A 17,637-nucleotide genomic window follows, 5' to 3' on the forward strand; every position below is an offset into this window, starting at 1 on the left:
AATCCAGATCTACACCTCAACCGTGCAACTGTAAGAGCTATCTGCGTGTATATATATATATATATATATATATATATATATATATATTATATATATTTTTTTTTTGTGTGTGTGTATATATATTCACTATTTTGTTATTTGTTCCCTCTATCACAATTCTCCAGAATGCCATGTGTCTGAGCACTGTTGGACAATACTATAGGTAGAGACAATAGCAGATTAAAAGTTTAGCCATAAATTGAATAAAAGATAATGTGTTTAGGGCCTCTGTGGGTATGAAAGGGTAATATTAAAAGGAAGGAAAACCTTAAAAATATAGCTCTCGTTTCTTCTCCATCCTCCATGTCAGCCATAACTAATGGGATATAGCACCTCCTCTTAACTGGGGTAGGACAACGAAGTTCTGACACGGGTATAAAGGAGGTGTGTCCTCATCCCTGGTCAGTTTTTTTTTTTTTTGTCCTATCTAGCTGAGGGAAGGATGCGCTCACCCTTCCTGCTACCGTTTCACAAATCTTGGCATTTTAATTTTCTTTAAAATTTCAGAAAGACAGATTAATTTGTCATTGAGTCGGGCTGCCTGATATTCTCCCGAGGTTGGCCGCTCTTAAGCGGATCCATGAGGGAAGGACCCCCTTACTACCAGGGTTTTTAACCCTGGGGCATGTGTCCAAGGTTAAAATTGGAGTCCGGTACAGGGCTACTCTACGGGTGATCTTGGGACGCAGGATTCCCTCTCCCACAGTTCCCACGGTGGTGGTGACAGAGTCCCAGGGGCAAAGGAGGCTTGACACATGGTACTTCCGGTTGTACCATAGAGTTCTGTTTTTTTGGGCTTCTTGGTGGACCAATGTCATCACTTCCGGGACTGTGCAAGGACCATAGAACCTGTTCCCATGACCTGGAGGACTGAGGGCATCAAATATACAAATATATTCGGGGAGCTTTCAAATGAACTATTCATCCCAAGGGCAGTACAAAGGACTCGGGGGGCATGCCTTTAGGTTGGAGGAAAGGAGATTTCACCAGCAACAAAGGAAAGGGATTTTTACAGTAAGGGCAGTTAAAATGTGGAATTCATTACCCATGGAGACTGTGATGGCAGATACAATAGATTTGTTAAAAAAAAAAAAGGTTGGACATCTTTTTAGAAAGGAAAGTTATGCAGGGATATACCAAATAAGTACACTGGCGACACACTTTATTCGAGCTCGGCTAGTCCCACGAATTCGGGTATACTCAGGTGTATTGAGGTTTGTGACTGTTTTCTGCCCGAGTGCATTGCGTTATTTTCCAGGCAGGGATTGAAGCATTTTATTCCTGCTGGCTGCAATACTGCACAGTATATATATATATATATACTGCATTACAATTCATGAATTTATGCCATCTGGTAGACACGCGAAGCATTGCAGCCTATTAAATCCTAATCATTATCATTTAACAGATCAGCTGCCCGTCAGCCAGGCATGAACCATGGCTGGGAAGGCAAACGCAACGGGGCTTGTCTGAGGTGAGGAGCGGCGCATTCCAGGTATCTGCCAGGTACATACTGGGTATTTGCTCGAATAAAGTGTGTCGCAGCAGTAAACATGGGAACGTTGTTGATCCAGGGATTAATCCGATTGCCAATTCTTGGAGTCATGATACATCTGCTCTCAAGCAGTGAAATGCCTCTGCTCTTGCAAAACAGATGAAAACTAATTATACTGCAATCAGCAGCCTACATGCCCCGCAATGTGGTGTTAGCTTGCTTTTAAGCAGCCAATTGTGTGTGTGTGTGTGTGTGTGTGTGTGTGTGTGTGTGTGTGTGTGTGTGTGTGTGTGTGTGTATGTATATATATATATGTGTATGTGTATATATATGTATATATATGTGTATGTGTATATATATATGTGTATGTGTATATATACTGTCCCGGCCAGCTTTATTCTAAAGCTTGCCGGGTTAAATGCGGGCCAACCGCGGGGCTTTTCTCCAATTTGAATCGGAGTTTCCCGCGCGGCGGCCGCTTCAATAGATAAGCGCTAATGGCACACACACTCACTCATGTGAAAAAGAAAGTACACCCTTTTTGAATTCCATGGTTTTACATATCAGGAAATAATAACAATCATCTGTTCCTTAGCATGTCTAAAAATGAGGTAAATACAACCTCAGATGAACAACAACACATGACATAGTACCCCGTGTCATGATTTATTTAACAAAAATAAAGCCAAAATGGAGAAGCTATGTGTGAAAAACTAAGTACACCCCTACTACTTCCATGGGAATTAAGATGCTAAGTAGCAGACAGGTGCTGCTAATCAAATGCCCATAATTAATTGATCATCAGCAAGTGTGACCACCTCTATTAAAGCCGAAATTTTATCAGTTTGCTGGTCTGGAGCATTCAGGTGTGTGTTAACACAATGCCATGGAGGAAAGACATCAGCAATGATCTTAGAGAAGCAAATGTTGTTGCCTATCAATCTGGGAAGGGTTATAAGGCCATTTCCAAACAATATAATGTCCATCATTCTACAGTGAGAAAGATTATTCGAAAGTGGAAAACATTCCCAGGAGTGGACGTCCCAGCAAATTCACCCCAAGGCAGACCATGCAATGCTCAGAGAAATTGCAAAAATCCCAAGAGTTACATCTCAGACACTACAGGCCTCAGCATGTTAAATGTTAAAGTTCATGACAGTACAATTAGAAAAAGACTGAACAAGTATGGTTTGTTTGGAAGGGTTGCCAGGAGAAAGCCTCTTCTCTCTAAAAAGAACATGGCAGCATGGCTTAGGTTTGCAAAGTTACATCTGAACAAACCACAAGACTTCCGGAACAATGTCCTTTGGACAGACGAGACCAAAGTGGAGATGTTTGGCCATAATGCACAGCGCCACGTTTGGCGAAAACCAAACACAGCATATCAGCACAAACACCTCATACCAACTGTCAAGCACGGTGGTGGAGGGGTGATGATTTGGGCTTGTTTTGCAGCCACAGGACATGGGAACCTTGCAGTCATTGAGTCAACCATGAACTCCTCTGTATACCAAAGTATTCTAGAGTCAAATGTGAGGCCATCTGTCTGACAGCTAAAGCTTGACCGAAATTGGATCATGCAACAGGACAATGATCCCAAGCACACCAGCAAATTTACAACAGAATTGCTGAAAAGAAAAGACTCAAGGTGTTGCAATGGTCCAGTCAAAGTCCAGACCTCAATCCGATTGAAATACTGTGGCAGGACCTTAAGAGAGCTGTGCATAAACAAATGCCCGCAAACCTCAATGAACTGAAGCAACGTTGTAAAGAAGAGTGGGCCAAAATTTCTCCACAACGATGTGAGAGACTGATGGTCATACAGAAAATGATTACTTCAAGTTATTGCTGCTAAAGGTGGTTCTACAAGCTATTGAATCATAAGGTGTACTTGGTTTTTCACACATGGCCTTTCCATTTTGCCTTTATTTTTGTTAAATAAATCATGACAGTGTAATATGTCATGTGTTGTTGTTCATCTGAGGTTGTATTTACCTAATTTTAAGACCTGCTAAGGAACAGATGATTGTTATGTCCTAATATGTAAAACCATGGAATTCAAAGAGGGTGTACTTTCTTTTTCGCATGACTGTATATATATATATATCTCTCTAGATAGAGATAGAGATAGAGATAGAGATACAGTCATGCGAAAAAGAAAGTACACCCTCTTTGAATTCCATGGTTTTACATATCAGGACATAACAATCATCTGTTCCTTAGCAGGTATATATAGATATATCTCAAATGGGAATACTACTGTATGCTCATTTGCATGTCTTAGACAGGTCTGCAACCCCACCTTTCACCATTATCACACAGCACTTTCACTGCAACAAGGGATTCTGGGAAATTACATGCAAATGAGCACACAGTGCCACCTTTTGTCTCAAGCTCACATTACATAATCAACCCTTAAGCCAATGCATGCTGCTTTAAACACAGCTTTTAAACATAGCATGTCATTTCCCAGAATCCCTTGCTGCAGTGGAAGTGCTCTGTGCTGAGTGATAATGGTGAAAGGCAGGGTTGCAGACGTGTGTGAGTGTGTGTGTGAGTGTGTGTCTATATATATATATATATATATATATATATATATATATATATATATATATATATAAGCAATAAAGACAGCGCCCCTGTCAGTGACACCCAAATTGCTGTGTATTGATCTCGTGCAGCAAGATGATGCACCCAGCACAGATGTCTATTTAAAATACAATATAAAATTGGATAGTGGTGAGGTAACAGTGGATAATTAAGAAAAAAATGTAAATATATAAAAAATAAAAAATGGATAGAAAAACCGTAAATGCAAAAAATGTATAAAAAATGTATGTAACTTAATTACCAAAAATGTGATATATAAAAAAGAAAAAAATATATATAAAAAAAAGGTGTGGCAATGATAAAAATACTAACACATTGTACATAAATAAAAAACCATAAAATAGGAAAATGGATGGTACTTAAATGTCCTTATGAGTCCTTTGAACTGAAAAAATAAAGTCCAGGCTGCTTCTCTCTTGGGCTCCTCAACCTCCCACGATATCTATTGGAAAAAAAAAAAAAGGAAAAGCGCCCGATCCTTGTATAAAATCAGTGATAAAAGGTTTAATACACCAAGTAACGACAATTGCCAACTCACACTTTCTCAATAAGTTAAAAGCATATTATGGGACCAGCCCATGCACCAAGCCGACGTCACACTGTTATAGTCCTCCTCGGTCTGCAAGCGGCTGTATACTCAGCAAATGGATGTAGATGTTGACGCTGCTGCCGCTCCATACTATCTCTGTGGACCCGGAAGGATTTCCTCGATCGTAGCCTGTACACGAGTTCTACACAGTCAGAGAGCCGAGAGGGGATCCCCTGATGAAATCCGCTGAGACGGAAGAAACGCGTAGGGTCACGTGGTAGAGGCATCTACGGTGGTCGAGCAGCTCAGACACCAGAACAAGGACGTCAGTTCCGGATCTCTCGGCTCTCTGACTGTGGAGAACTCGTGTACAGGCTACGATCGAGGAAATCCTTCCGGGTCCACAGAGAGAGTTTGCAGCAGCGTCAACATCTACATCCATTTGCTGAGTATACAGCCGCTTGCAGACCGAGGAGGACTATAACAGTGTGACGTCGGCTTGGTGCATGGGCTGGTCCCATAATATGCTTTTATTTATTTATTTATTTATTTATAAAATATTTTACCAGGAAGTAATACATTGAGAGTTACCTCTCGTTTTCAAGTATGTCCTGGGCACAGAGTAAAACAAAATAATACATGGTTACAAATACAGTTACATAAATGAACAAGGTATACATTATATACAAGACATTGCATGCACAGTTAAAGAAAATATATATTATGAGCGTATGAAACAGTTACAGACCAGATTAAAGTGTGAGACAGCCTTAGATTTGAAAGAACTTAAGCTGGTGGTGGATATGAGAGTCTCTGGTAGGTTGTTCCAGTTTTGGGGTGCACGGAAGGAGAAGGAGGAACGTCCGGATACTTTGTTGAGTCTTGGGACCATGAATAGTCTTTTGGAGTCTGATCTCAGGTGATAGGTACTGCATGTGGTAGGGGTGAGGAGCTTGTTCAGGTAGCTGGGTAGCTTGCCCAGAAAGTATTTGAGGGTGAGACAGGAAAGGTGAACTTTGCGCCTAGACTCTAGTGATGACCAATCTAGTTATTTGAGCATTTCGCAGTGATGTGTGTTATAGTTGCATTGGAGAACAAAACAACAAATTGAATTGTAGAGGGTGTCAAGTTTGCTAAGGCGGGTTTGAGGAGCCGAGCCATATACTATGTCTCCATAGTCAATAATTGGCATTAGCATCTGCTGTGCAATACGCTTTCTGACCAGGAGACTTAGGGAGGATTTGTTCCTGTAAAGTACCCCTAGTTTGGCATAGGTCTTGGTTGTCAGGGTATCAATGTGCATCCCGAATGTTAAGTGGGAGTCAAACTATAAGCCCAGGTATTTAAAACTAGTGACAGGGGTTAGGGTGGTGTTAGCGTTGGTTCTAATCAGGAGCTCAGTCACTGGAAGCTTTACAAATTTAGTCTTGGTCCCAAATACCATTGTTACAGTCTTGTCAGTGTTTAAAAACAGTTTGATTTGGGAAATCCAGTTTTCGAGTCTCAAAAAGTCAGACTGAAGTATGTGTTGAAGGTCAGAGAGGCTATGGCTGTGTGCATACAGGATTGTGTCATCTGCATACATGTGTATTGAGGCTTCCTTACAAGCTGTGTGAAGATCATTATTGAACACTGAGAAGAGTAGGGGCCCCAGAACAGAGCCTTGCGGGACACCACAGGTGATATCCAGGGGGTTGGAGTTAGAGCCTGAGATGGACACATGTTGGGATCTTCCTGATAGGTAGGACTGAAACCAGTTTAAAGCATGTTTCCCTATTCCAGAGCTCTGGAGTTTGTTAAGCAGGATAACATGATCAACTGTGTCAAAAGCCTTTGCAAAATCTAGGAATACTGCACCAGTGAGTTGTCCCCGTTCCATTCCACACTGGATTTCATTGCAAACTTTTAGCAGGGTAGTTACGGTGGAGTGTTTGGGACGAAACCCAGACTGGAATTGGCTAGGGAAATTTGTCTTGGTGTAGAAATCGCTTAATTGGGAGTGGACACATTTTTCCATAACTTTGGATAGAATTAGGAGAAGTGAGATTGGCCTGTAGTTTGAGACAGTGTTTTTGTCCCCACTTTTGAAGATTGGGACAACTCTGGCAGTTTTCCAGGTCTTAGGGATATGGCCTGCAGACAGGATAGAGTTGACTATGGACGCAATTGGTTTGGCAATGGCTGGGGCACCAAGTCGTAGGAACCTAGATTGTAGTAAGTCGGGTCCACATTGGCTGCTTAGTTTTAGTTTGAGGAGCGCTTGTGTAATCTCCTCTTCAGATACTGGGCTAAATTGAAAATTGTGGGCAGTGTTGGGAGGGGGTGGGACTATAGGGGTACTCCCAGGATGAGATTCAGGTTTGGGGTTTGTGCTGCGTTTCGCTAATAAGTTATTGGCACACCCCACAAAGTAATCATTGAATGCATTTGCAATGTCAGTGGGGTTTGTCAGAGTAATATCCCCCTTAGTGATATTACTTGGTTGTTGATGGTTAGGAGCCTGGAATATATTGTTGATAACCTTCCAGAAGTTAGCTGGGTTTGATGTATTTTGGTGGAGATTGTCAGAGTAATATTGTGCTTTTGCATGCCTTGTTTGCCTTGTGCACATGTTCCGCATGCATCTGTAGTGATTGAGATCCTTGGTAGTGCCAGTTACTTTGTAGCTTTTCCACAAGGCATCCCTGAACTGGTAGAGTGCTATAAGGTCAGGTGTATCCCATGGAAGGTGGGCCCCCCGTACCCTTATTTTGCGTAGTGGAGCATGGGTATCGCAGAGTTTTAAGAACTCGGATTGGAAATAGTCGAGTGCAGAATCAGGGTCGGGAATTAAATCGATTCTGTGCCATGGGCAGTTGGTAAGGTCATCCAGAAACTGTTGTGGGTTAAAGTTTTTAAATGTTCTAGTGAGGAGAACTTTAGGGCTTGAATGGGGCGGTTTAATTTTCCTTACACAGTACACTATTGCATGGTCACTGAAAATATCAGGAAGGATGCCAGAGGATTGGATTCTGCTGGGGTTTGAGGAGAGAATCCAGTCTAGCAAGGAATGGTTATGCGATTTCAGGTTTATCCGTGTGGGTTGGGAAATGAGTTGTGATAGGTTAAGTGACTTGAGTTGTATCTGGATTTTGTGGTTTTTAGGGTCAAGCCAATTGAAGTTGAAATCCCCAAGAACTAGCAGCTCACTCTTCTCATTCAGAGAGGAAATGGAGCCAAGAAATTGGGTGATATCAGTCAAGGATTGTAGTGGGGCTTTAGGGGGGCGGTAGATGCCAGCAAGCAAGATGGGCTTAGAAAAGGGGAGGCAGATTTTGCCAACTAGAGTTTCAAAAGAGGGTGGACTTGGTGGGCAATGTAACAGTGTAAATTGTAAGGTGTCTGCAATATAAAATAACACCCCTCCTCTCTTTGACCTATCTCTCCGAAAAATGGAGTATCCCTGAATGGCGATATTTGCATCAGGGGTTTTAGAGGATAGCCATGTTTCTGTAAGAACGATGGCTTTGGGTTTATGCATAAGGCACCATGCCCTTAGTTCATCCAGTTTTAACTTATTGAGAAAGTGTGAGTTGGCAATTGTCGTTACTTGATTTTTATCACTGATTTTATACAAGGATCGGGCGCTTTTCCTTTTTTTTTCTCTCCAATATATATATATATATATATATATATATATATATAATGATCATCTGGATCAGCTTCAATTGGAACAACTGTTAATGGGAGAGAAGAATAAGCGTATAAAAAGCTTTTCTAGCAAAAGCTATTGCAGAACGCAGACTGAAGGCAGAAGGGAGTATTGGATGGCTGTGCTGCGTCACTGACTCATTCAGAAAGCGAAAACAAGCACACGCCATCAGGAAAAAGTTTATTTTACTGTGGGAGCTGACAAACTGAAATTCACCACACTTTCAAGGCCAATTCACCACTTGTGGCAATTGGCGACAGGGTTGCCCACCTAGGGTGTAAACAAACCGATGCAGAAACGGTGAAACTGGAAAGGATCCAGAAGCAGCTTCAGGTTTTGGATGATATGGTGTCCACAGACATTTGAATTTGAATGAACTGCTTCGACCAGGCATCCGTGCAGTATTTCCAAGCCAAGAAAAGTTTTGACAAAGCTGAAACAGAGTATATCGCTTCCAAGCTGGACCTGCACAAGAAAATGGAGATCAAGGAGCAGCTGACAGAGCACCTGTGAACAATCATACAGCAGAACGAGCTACGTAAATCCAAGAGCTGAGGGAGCTTATGCAGAAACTAGATGTTGAGACTGATCAGGAGAAATTAGAATTTGAGATTGAGGTTGAGCAGATGCTGCAGAAACAAGAGGCTGAGGCAAGAAGGCAGCTGATATCACCTCAAGTAGAACATGACCAAACCACTTCAACGGCAGAAGAGAACAGTGAAACCACCACTGCAAAAGAAGCATGCCTAGATAATCCTTTGGCACAGCCAATACTCCAGCATGTAGCTAAAGCAAGTGCCCCAGAGAAAGCACAGGTCAAGAAACAAACACTACTCCCAGTGAACCAGGATCAGATCTTGCTAATTGAGTCCTAAGTACCCCGGACATTGTCAGGAGAATGTAGCCACCAATATGCATAACTTCCTGTTTCCATCATAAATCTTTCCACAGCTGGGGCACTCATTTCCATCTGTAATTGCTAATAAGTCCGGATACCCGATAAACATTGTGTTTTAATGTGTGATCAGTGACATTGCACAGGGGGAAAACGGTTTGATTCATTTTTGATTGTAGGAAATTTAAATTAGATCTTTGTAAATTTTACATGATTTTTAATACTTTCTAAAATCCATAATGTCTTCCTAAACCTTACTGGAAAATGGGTGTTTATTTTGCTTTGTTTGCTTTGCCCAATTCGGACCATAGCAGTGCATTTTAGAACAGTTTTTAACCAATCTCATCTTTCAAGCAGTATAAGTGCTGCATGAAATGTCTGTGAATTGACTGTATAACCTTTATTCATTTAATGTAACCATGTATTCTTATCATAACTCTGTGCCCAGGACATACTTGAAAATGAGGGATAAATCTCAATGTATTACTTCCTGGTAAAACATTTAATAAATATATATATTTCAACGATTGCAACCTGCCTACCCCGCAAGTGGTTTGCTGGTGTTAATTAATCTGGACTTTACCTGGTGTAGTTGTTTCCAAGCAGAAACTGAGCTCATGTCTGTTCCTATGTTACATAGCAGAGCCCAAATCAGAGCAATAACAGCTGGATTCCCCAACTTTTAAGCTTAAGAAAGTGACTACAAAGTCCAAGTATTGTGCGATCTCGAAAGTTAAGATACCAGCGTATCACACCAAAAGACACTGCTGGTTGTATTACTAAAGTTACAGAGGGAGAGGCACCTTCCCCTTTAAATGAATTTGTAGGCTGCATGAATGCTTCACTCATGCAATGCTTTGAGAAACTAGGATCCCAGCCTCAACTCAAGTGTAGCAGATCTAAAGTTTCGGTAGATGGTGAAGACGACAGTAGATTGTACTTCCAAGATCTTGCAGCCCTGTTTGAAACTAATGATAGATCCTCCTCTGACGATGTGGAATTCCAGGTAGATGAAGGATAATTTAGAATAGAAACCACTGAGAAACATCAAAAATATGCGAATTACGCTAAATATTGAAGACCACAAGGAACAACTAGTCGACTTAGATCAGGGTGGCCGTGGGACGAGCACCAGGAGCACAGTGGATCACCGGAGGAGACCAGAAGTGACGAAATACGCCGGCTGGATCGGCGAGAGTTGAGGTTGACGGAGATGATTCAAGTGACTGGAGCTGGTTCTTTTGTTTTATTTGCTCATCTATTTGTGTGTACCTGATGCTTTATAAATTTGGAATTTTTATGAAAAAGGCTTCGAAACTCATCTGTGGCTGTGTGGAAGCAGAGGAGTAAAAAGAAACCTTTACGTGCCTGGGGTTAGACACTTACACGTATGTGCATATCTCACCAGTATAATCTTTTCGAGTTGCATGAACTTGCTTCACTATATATATACAGTGTTCGACAATCCTATACATTTACTCGCCCGGGGCGGGTGAATTTCATCCCCGGGCGTGTAAATATTGGCCCAAGCAGCACACGTGTTTTTTTTTTAAATTTCCCCCGTTCGCGCTCAAATTTTCCCTGCTCGCGCTGAAAAATAAATAAACTCCCTACCTGACTGCTGATTGGCGCGCGCTCCCAGGCTTTGTGGGCGCGCAGCCAGGCTCTATATGAGCCCGCCCCCAACGAGCGGCCATTCTTTCTGCCCGGACATCAAAAGTAAGTACACGCCATGCTGCGGCCCCTCTGCTCCTTCCCTGCGATCCCCCTGGTCCCCACATGGCTCCCTACTCCCCACCGCGGCAGCTCTCCTGTCCCCTTCTCCTGTCCCATTCCCCTGCTCCTGTCCCCTTCCCCTCCTCCTGTCCCATTCCCCTGCTCCTATCCCCTTCCCCTCCTCCTGTCCCCTGCTCCTGTCCCCTTCCCCCTCGATCCACCGATCGCTGCCCGGGGTGGGAGGTCCCCACTGCTGCAGCCCGGTTGGCGTGCGGGGGGGGGGGGCGGCCTCGGCCCTCACCACATGACTCCCACCTACCCTGCCGCCTCCCCGCCTGCTAGCTTCATGCCGCCGCGGGCTGGGGGGAAGAAGCAGTCTGCAAAGCTGCTTGGCCGCGCATTGTGAAGACATGCCGGCGAGGAGAGCAGGATAGTGGCGGCCACTGCGGGGCTGACTCTCCCCTGGGGGATACCTCGCCACATGCCTCCCCCCCACCGTGCCTCCCCCCCCACCCTGCCTCCCCAAAGCTTCCAATATGCCCGCGTAAGGTATGGGGGGGTGTCTGCCTGCCCCCCCCCCCCCCCCACGAGCGGGAGATGGGCGAGGAGCGTGGTGCTGGTCGCGGCCTTTCCTTCCGTGTGTGTGTGTGTGTGTGTGTGTGTGTGTGTGTGTGTGTGTGTGTGTGTGTGTGTGTGCATGTGTGTGTGCATGTGTGTGTGCATGTGTGTGTGCATGTGTGTGTGAGCAAGTGTATGTATGTGTGTATGGCAGCAAGTGTATGTATGTGTGTATGGGAGCATGTGTATGGGAGCATGTGTATGTGTGTGACACCAGAGGTACCCCCCCCAATCAGTCACCACCCCCCCCCCAATCAGTCACCACCCCCCCAATCAGTCACCACCCTCTCTCTGTGTATCACCCACTCTCTGTGTGTATCACCCACCGTTTCTCCCCTCTGTGTCTCTCCCCCACACCCTCTCTCTCCACCCCACACCCTCTCGCTCCCCCCCACACCCTCTCTCTCCCCCCCCACACCCTCTCTCTCCCCCCCACATCCTCTCTCTCCCCCCCACACCCTCTCTCTCCCCCCCACACCCTCTCTCTCCCCCCACACCCTCTCTTTCCCCCCCACACCCTCTCTTTCCCCCCCACACCCTCTCTTTCCCCCCACACCCTCTCTCTCCCCCCCACACCCTCTCTTTCCCCCCCACACCCTCTCTCTCCCCCCACACCCTCTCTCTCCCCCCACACCCTCTCTCTCCCCCCCACACCCTCTCTCTCCCCCCCACACCCTCTCTCTCCCCCCCACACCCCCTCTCTCCCCCCCCACACCCTCTCTCCCCCCCCACACCCTCTCTCCCCCCCCCCCACACCCACTCTCTCCCCCCCACACCCTCTCCCCCCCACACCCTCTCTCTCCCCCCCACACCCTCTCTCTCCCCCCACACACCCTCTATCTCCCCCCCCCACACCCTCTCTCTCCCCCCCCACACCCTCTCTGTCCCCCCCCCACACCCTCTCTGTCCCCCCCACACCCTCTCTGTCCGCCCCACACCCTCTCTGTCCGCCCCACACCCTCTCTGTCCGCCCACACCCTCTCTGTCCCCCCCCACACCCTCTCTGTCCCCCCCACACCCTCTCTGTCCCCCCCACACCCTCTCTCTCCCCCCCACACCCTCTCTCTCCCCCCCACACCCTCTCTCTACCCCCCACACCCTCTCTCTCCCCCCCACACCCTCTCTCTCCCCCCCCACACCCTCTCTCTCCCCCCCCACACCCTCTCTCCCCCCCCCCACACCCTCTCTCCCCCCCCCACACCCTCTCCCCCCCACACCCTCTCCCTCTCCTCCCACACCCTCTCTCTCCCCCCCCACACCCTCTCTCTCCCCCCCCCCCACACCCTCTCTCTCCCCCAACTCTCTCTCTCTCCCCCCACTCTCTCTCCCCCCACTCTCTCTCTCTTTCTCTACCCCCCCCCACACTCTGGATCTCTTATTTACCCTATATATCTTACTTGCCCTATACTACACCGAAATAACCTATACTGCTGTCTTCCAGATCTGACTCAAGCTTCACACGGAAGACATCGGAACCCCCCCTAACCCAGAAGACAGGTAGGGAACACCTCCCCAATGTATAACATTGCGGGAATGAGGGTACCTGGACATTGAGGGACTGCGGATCAGGTAAGATCCCAGGCGGGATTGCTGCTTTAGATATTGTGAAGCGGGGACGTCCAGACACTGGTTAAGAGGTTCAGGAAACTAGTCATTCACACCTGGCTTTTATTTCTAGATCTGACATTTACACACACACACACACACACACACACACACACACACACACACACACACACACACACACACACACACACACACACACACACACACACACACACACACACGTAACAAGGACTAATTGGTTGTATAATGTAATACAATAAATACATTTATGTAAAAAATGAATGTTCTGACTAGGAATTTATTAAATGTATTTTATTTATATATTTTATTTTAAAGCAGGGTTGGGGGCGGGACTAGGGTTGGGGGTGGGACTAGGGGCGGGGTTGGGGGCGGGACTAGGTGGCGAGTAGATTTTTTGGTTGGGCGAGTAGATTTTTGGGTGATTTGTCGAACACTGTATAGATATATATAGATATATATAGATATATATCTATATATATATCTATATATATATATCAAAAAATAAATAGATGATACCGTTCTGTGGCTAACGAAATGCTTTTATTTGTGCGAGCTTTCGAGATGAAAATATATATATATATATATATATATATATATTATATATATATATATATATATTTTTTTTTTTCTTTTTTTTTTTTTTTTTTTTTTGGAGGTGCATTGAATTATTCTGGATCGACTTAGATCAAGCAATCCTGGGTCCCAGGAAGGTAACTCGATATGTTCTGGTCTACTGAACAATTCAATATCATTAAATCGGAATGGAAGATAACAGAAAAACGTGGCGTAACAACGAGGCGTTTTAATAGAATTTATCCATTCCAAGAGTAAGACAGCAGATTATGGAGTCTTCCTCCAAAGGTTGACAGAACAATTGCTCAGATAGCAAAACACACGTCCATGCCCTTAGAAGATGTGTACCTTTAAAGACCCAATGAAAATTCATCTTACTGACGGTACATAACAGAAGCAATACACTAATCTAGGCACAGTGATAAACCAGTAACCACTATAGCCAGAACAGTGGATCTGAATTTGGATCTCAGACTTGGAAGACCAGATTGAACCAGGCACTTCCAGACATACTCTTTTACGAGACCTTTCAAGTCTAAAAGACACCATGGATTTCCTGTGTGACGCATCCATGGATGCCATGAGACTCACAGCAAGGCCCTCTGTGCTTTCTATAGTCACCAACAGAGCACTATTGTTAAAACTATGAGCAGCAGATACTTCTTCCAATAAGTCTCTCTCTCTCTGCCTTATACCAGTGTCACGGTAGGGGTAGCTGGCCTCACATAATAAAGGTGAAGCCTGGCTAGCTACCCCCGAAAGCCGGATACAATGTGTGTGTTTGAAGCCTGGTTAGCTGCAAATAAAACCGGGTGTGTCTGGCCGCCTATGTGTGCTTGCCAGGCGGATACAATTTGTGTGTTTAGTCCCGTTATGGGAAATAGCTGCAAAACTAAGAACTTGGGACTGTGACCCTAATAGTGGATATTGGGGGGGAAAAGGGGCCGGGAGATGTGGGAAATGTATAATACACTATTCCGGTAACACAGTATTTTCCCCCCAGTTAGCAAGTGTGTATTGTGGGTTGCTTATATGCATGTCTAGGGAGACTGTTCCCTGTACAATGTATTGGCCCAGCCAACAAGTTTTAGAAACCAAGTTTTATTCTGTGAATGTGTATTAATTATTGTGGAGGCAGACTCTGTAATGAAATTAACCTAGTTGTCTGCATAGGAATATGGATCAAAGGAAAAGGCTGGGAGTGGCTAGGTGTCGGGCCATCTAGTAAGTGGGGAAGGGCGGAAGACCAGATCTCAGCTGGGCTCTCAGCGGATGAGACCCATTGTTCCCTCCAGACTCTGTGGCGGGTACCCAGCGGGCGGTATGGGTCTGGCCAGGGGAAGCCGAGACGGAGCTAGTAGGTATGATTTCCATTGGCAAGTTCAAATTTCCTTCTTTTCGCAATCCTCGTCGTCATGGGGAGGTCCTGAGAACCTAAGCAAACGCCCTCCTCTGATTGGAGCAGCAGGACGAGGCTCCAGCATGTGATTGGCTGTTACATAGGATCCGAGCTCTGATTGGTTGCCGCTCTATGTTAAGGATTAGCTCCGAGTACTATGTATGGAGCGCAGCCGATCAGAGTACCAGACAATCTCCAAACGGTCTGGTGAGGCGCATGGCAGGCTTTTAAAAAGTGCTCTGCTCGAAATAGCAAGAGCGCTCGGCAGGGAAGTGACGGAGAAGCCTGGCCAGCGGAGGACAAGTTCTGGAGGTGTGGACAAGTTCCAGGAATGAGTGGAGTTTCAACCAGCGGGGGTCACAGGGTGGCTGTTGCAAGGATAGCCCCTTTAGTGCCGGGACGTGAAGCGGACAGGGTAGGCCAACCTGAAGCCGGCCCCTGCAAATAGTCGAGGCTAGTGTCTTCCCCCCAATCCCCTAGTTGGTTTGTATGTACCCTGTATTTGTGTATTTTGTAATGTCTGCGGGCTTGCCTGAATAAACCCCATTTTATTCAACTGCTTTGTCCCATCTGGTGCTAGTGATCCCGGTAAAAAGGGTTAAAAATGTATGGTCCCTCGTGACAACCGGTTCCTACCTCTTCGAAGAAGCCTTGTATGACATCCTGACCAGGCTTTCGGCCTCCAAGGGGACAGATCCTTCCACAGCAGAGGAAAATTTCAGTCCTCACACCCAAAAAAATCCAAAACGCAATTATCAAGAAACCAGAGCCTACAGACCAGACATACCTTTCAATACCAACTTGAACAGGTGACCTCAACTGTCTCAGCATCATCCTGGGGAAGACCCAAAGCTAATTTCAACGGAGACCAAAAAAGCATAACTCCTGAAGTTTTAAGGACTTCAGTGAGAAATGCTATACCAGCACCCTGCTCAATAAACAAATTGCTCACAATCCGATGGTCAGATTAATTAAGGCAGCCATCAGAATCAAGCCACAGATAATAGTCAGCATTGATTTATGAAGGATAGATCATGCCAAACTAACCTTATTGGTTACTTTGAGGAGGTAAGTAGGAATTTAGACCAGGGTAATGCAGTTGATCTGGTCAACTTAGATTTTGTAAAGGCTTTTGATATGGTTCCACACAAGGTTGGTGTACAAAATAAAGCAAATTGGACTCAGTAAAAATATTTGCACCTGGATTGAAACTGGTTGAAGGATAGACAGTGTTATCATAAATTGAACTTTTTCAGGTTGGGCTAAAGTTGCGAGTGGAGTACCTCAGGGATCGGTATTTGGACCCCTGCTTTTTAACTTATTAATGACCTTGAGGTTGGCATAAAGAGCAACGTCTCCATCTTTGCTGATGACTCTAAATTGTGTAAGGTAGTAAAATCAGAGCAGGATGTAATTTGTCTCCAGGAGGAATTGAATAGACTGAAAACTTGGGCAGGTAAATGGCAGACGAGGTTTAAAACGGATAAATGTACGGTTATGCATTTGAGAAGCAAGCATAAACAAGCAATTTACAAATTAAATGGGGATAAATTAGGGTAATCCTTGATGGAGAAGGATTTAGGAGAACTTGTAGACAGCAGGTTTAGCAATAGTGCCCAAAGTCATGCAGTAGCTGCACAGGCAAACAAGATCTTATCTTGCATTAAACAGGCAATGGATGGAAGGGAAGTAAACAAAATGATGCCCCTTTATAAAGCATTAGGAAGACCATACAGTTTTTGGCACCACTCCTTAGAAAAGACATTATGGAACTAGAGAGTGCAGAGAAGAGCCACCAAATTAATAAATGGGATGGATAACCTGACTTATGAGGTAAATTAGATTTATTTACATTAGAAAAGAGACGTCTAAGGGGGGATATAATAACTATATACAAATATATTCAGGGACAGTACAAGGAGCTTTCAAAAGAACTATTCATCTTAAGGGTAATACAAAGGGCACTGGGTCATCCCTTTAGGTTGGAGGAAAGGAGATTTTGCCAGCAACAAAGGAAAGGGTTCTTTACAGTAAGGGCAGTTAAAATGTGGAATTCATTACCCATGGAGACTGTAATGGCAGATACAATTTTTTTACAAAGGCAAGATATACAGGGATATACCAAATAAGTTAACGGGAAGGATATTGATCCAGGGAGTAATCGGATTGCCAGTTCTTGGAGTCAGGAAGGAATTTATTTTTCCCCTTATGCGATATCATTGGATGATATTTCGCTGGGGTTTTTTGTTTGCCTTCCTTTGGATCAATATACTGTAAGTTCGTTTATATGATAAAGTATCTGTCGTCTTAATTTAGCATAAGTTGAACTTGATGGACGTATGTCTTTTTTTTTTTTTTTTTCAACCTCATCTTCTGTGTAACTGATTAAAAAAAAAACATGCCCGCATGGGATCTCAATTTGGTCTTCTAGGCGTTCACCACTACAGCCTGAAGGACCTATGTATTAAAACACAGTGTGATGGAG

The 17,637-nt window shown here is 44.7% G+C and overlaps 1 protein-coding gene across 1 annotated transcript in view; it reads left to right on the forward strand.

Moving 5' to 3' along the window:
- Positions 1–3: 3 nt before the first annotated feature.
- LOC142473895 (tetratricopeptide repeat protein 5-like) overlaps positions 4–17,637 on the forward strand; it is a gene marked incomplete at its 5' end in the record, with an annotated part of 40,807 nt that continues 23,173 nt past the window's right edge. Inside the window, one exon of the mRNA XM_075580830.1 lies at positions 4–30. Coding sequence (XP_075436945.1) covers positions 4–30 — 27 coding nt within the window. The remainder of the gene's footprint in view (positions 31–17,637) is intronic.

The sequence above is a fragment of the Ascaphus truei genome, assembly GCF_040206685.1.
Source record: "Ascaphus truei isolate aAscTru1 chromosome 13 unlocalized genomic scaffold, aAscTru1.hap1 SUPER_13_unloc_2, whole genome shotgun sequence".
Lineage (NCBI taxonomy): Eukaryota > Metazoa > Chordata > Amphibia > Anura > Ascaphidae > Ascaphus > Ascaphus truei.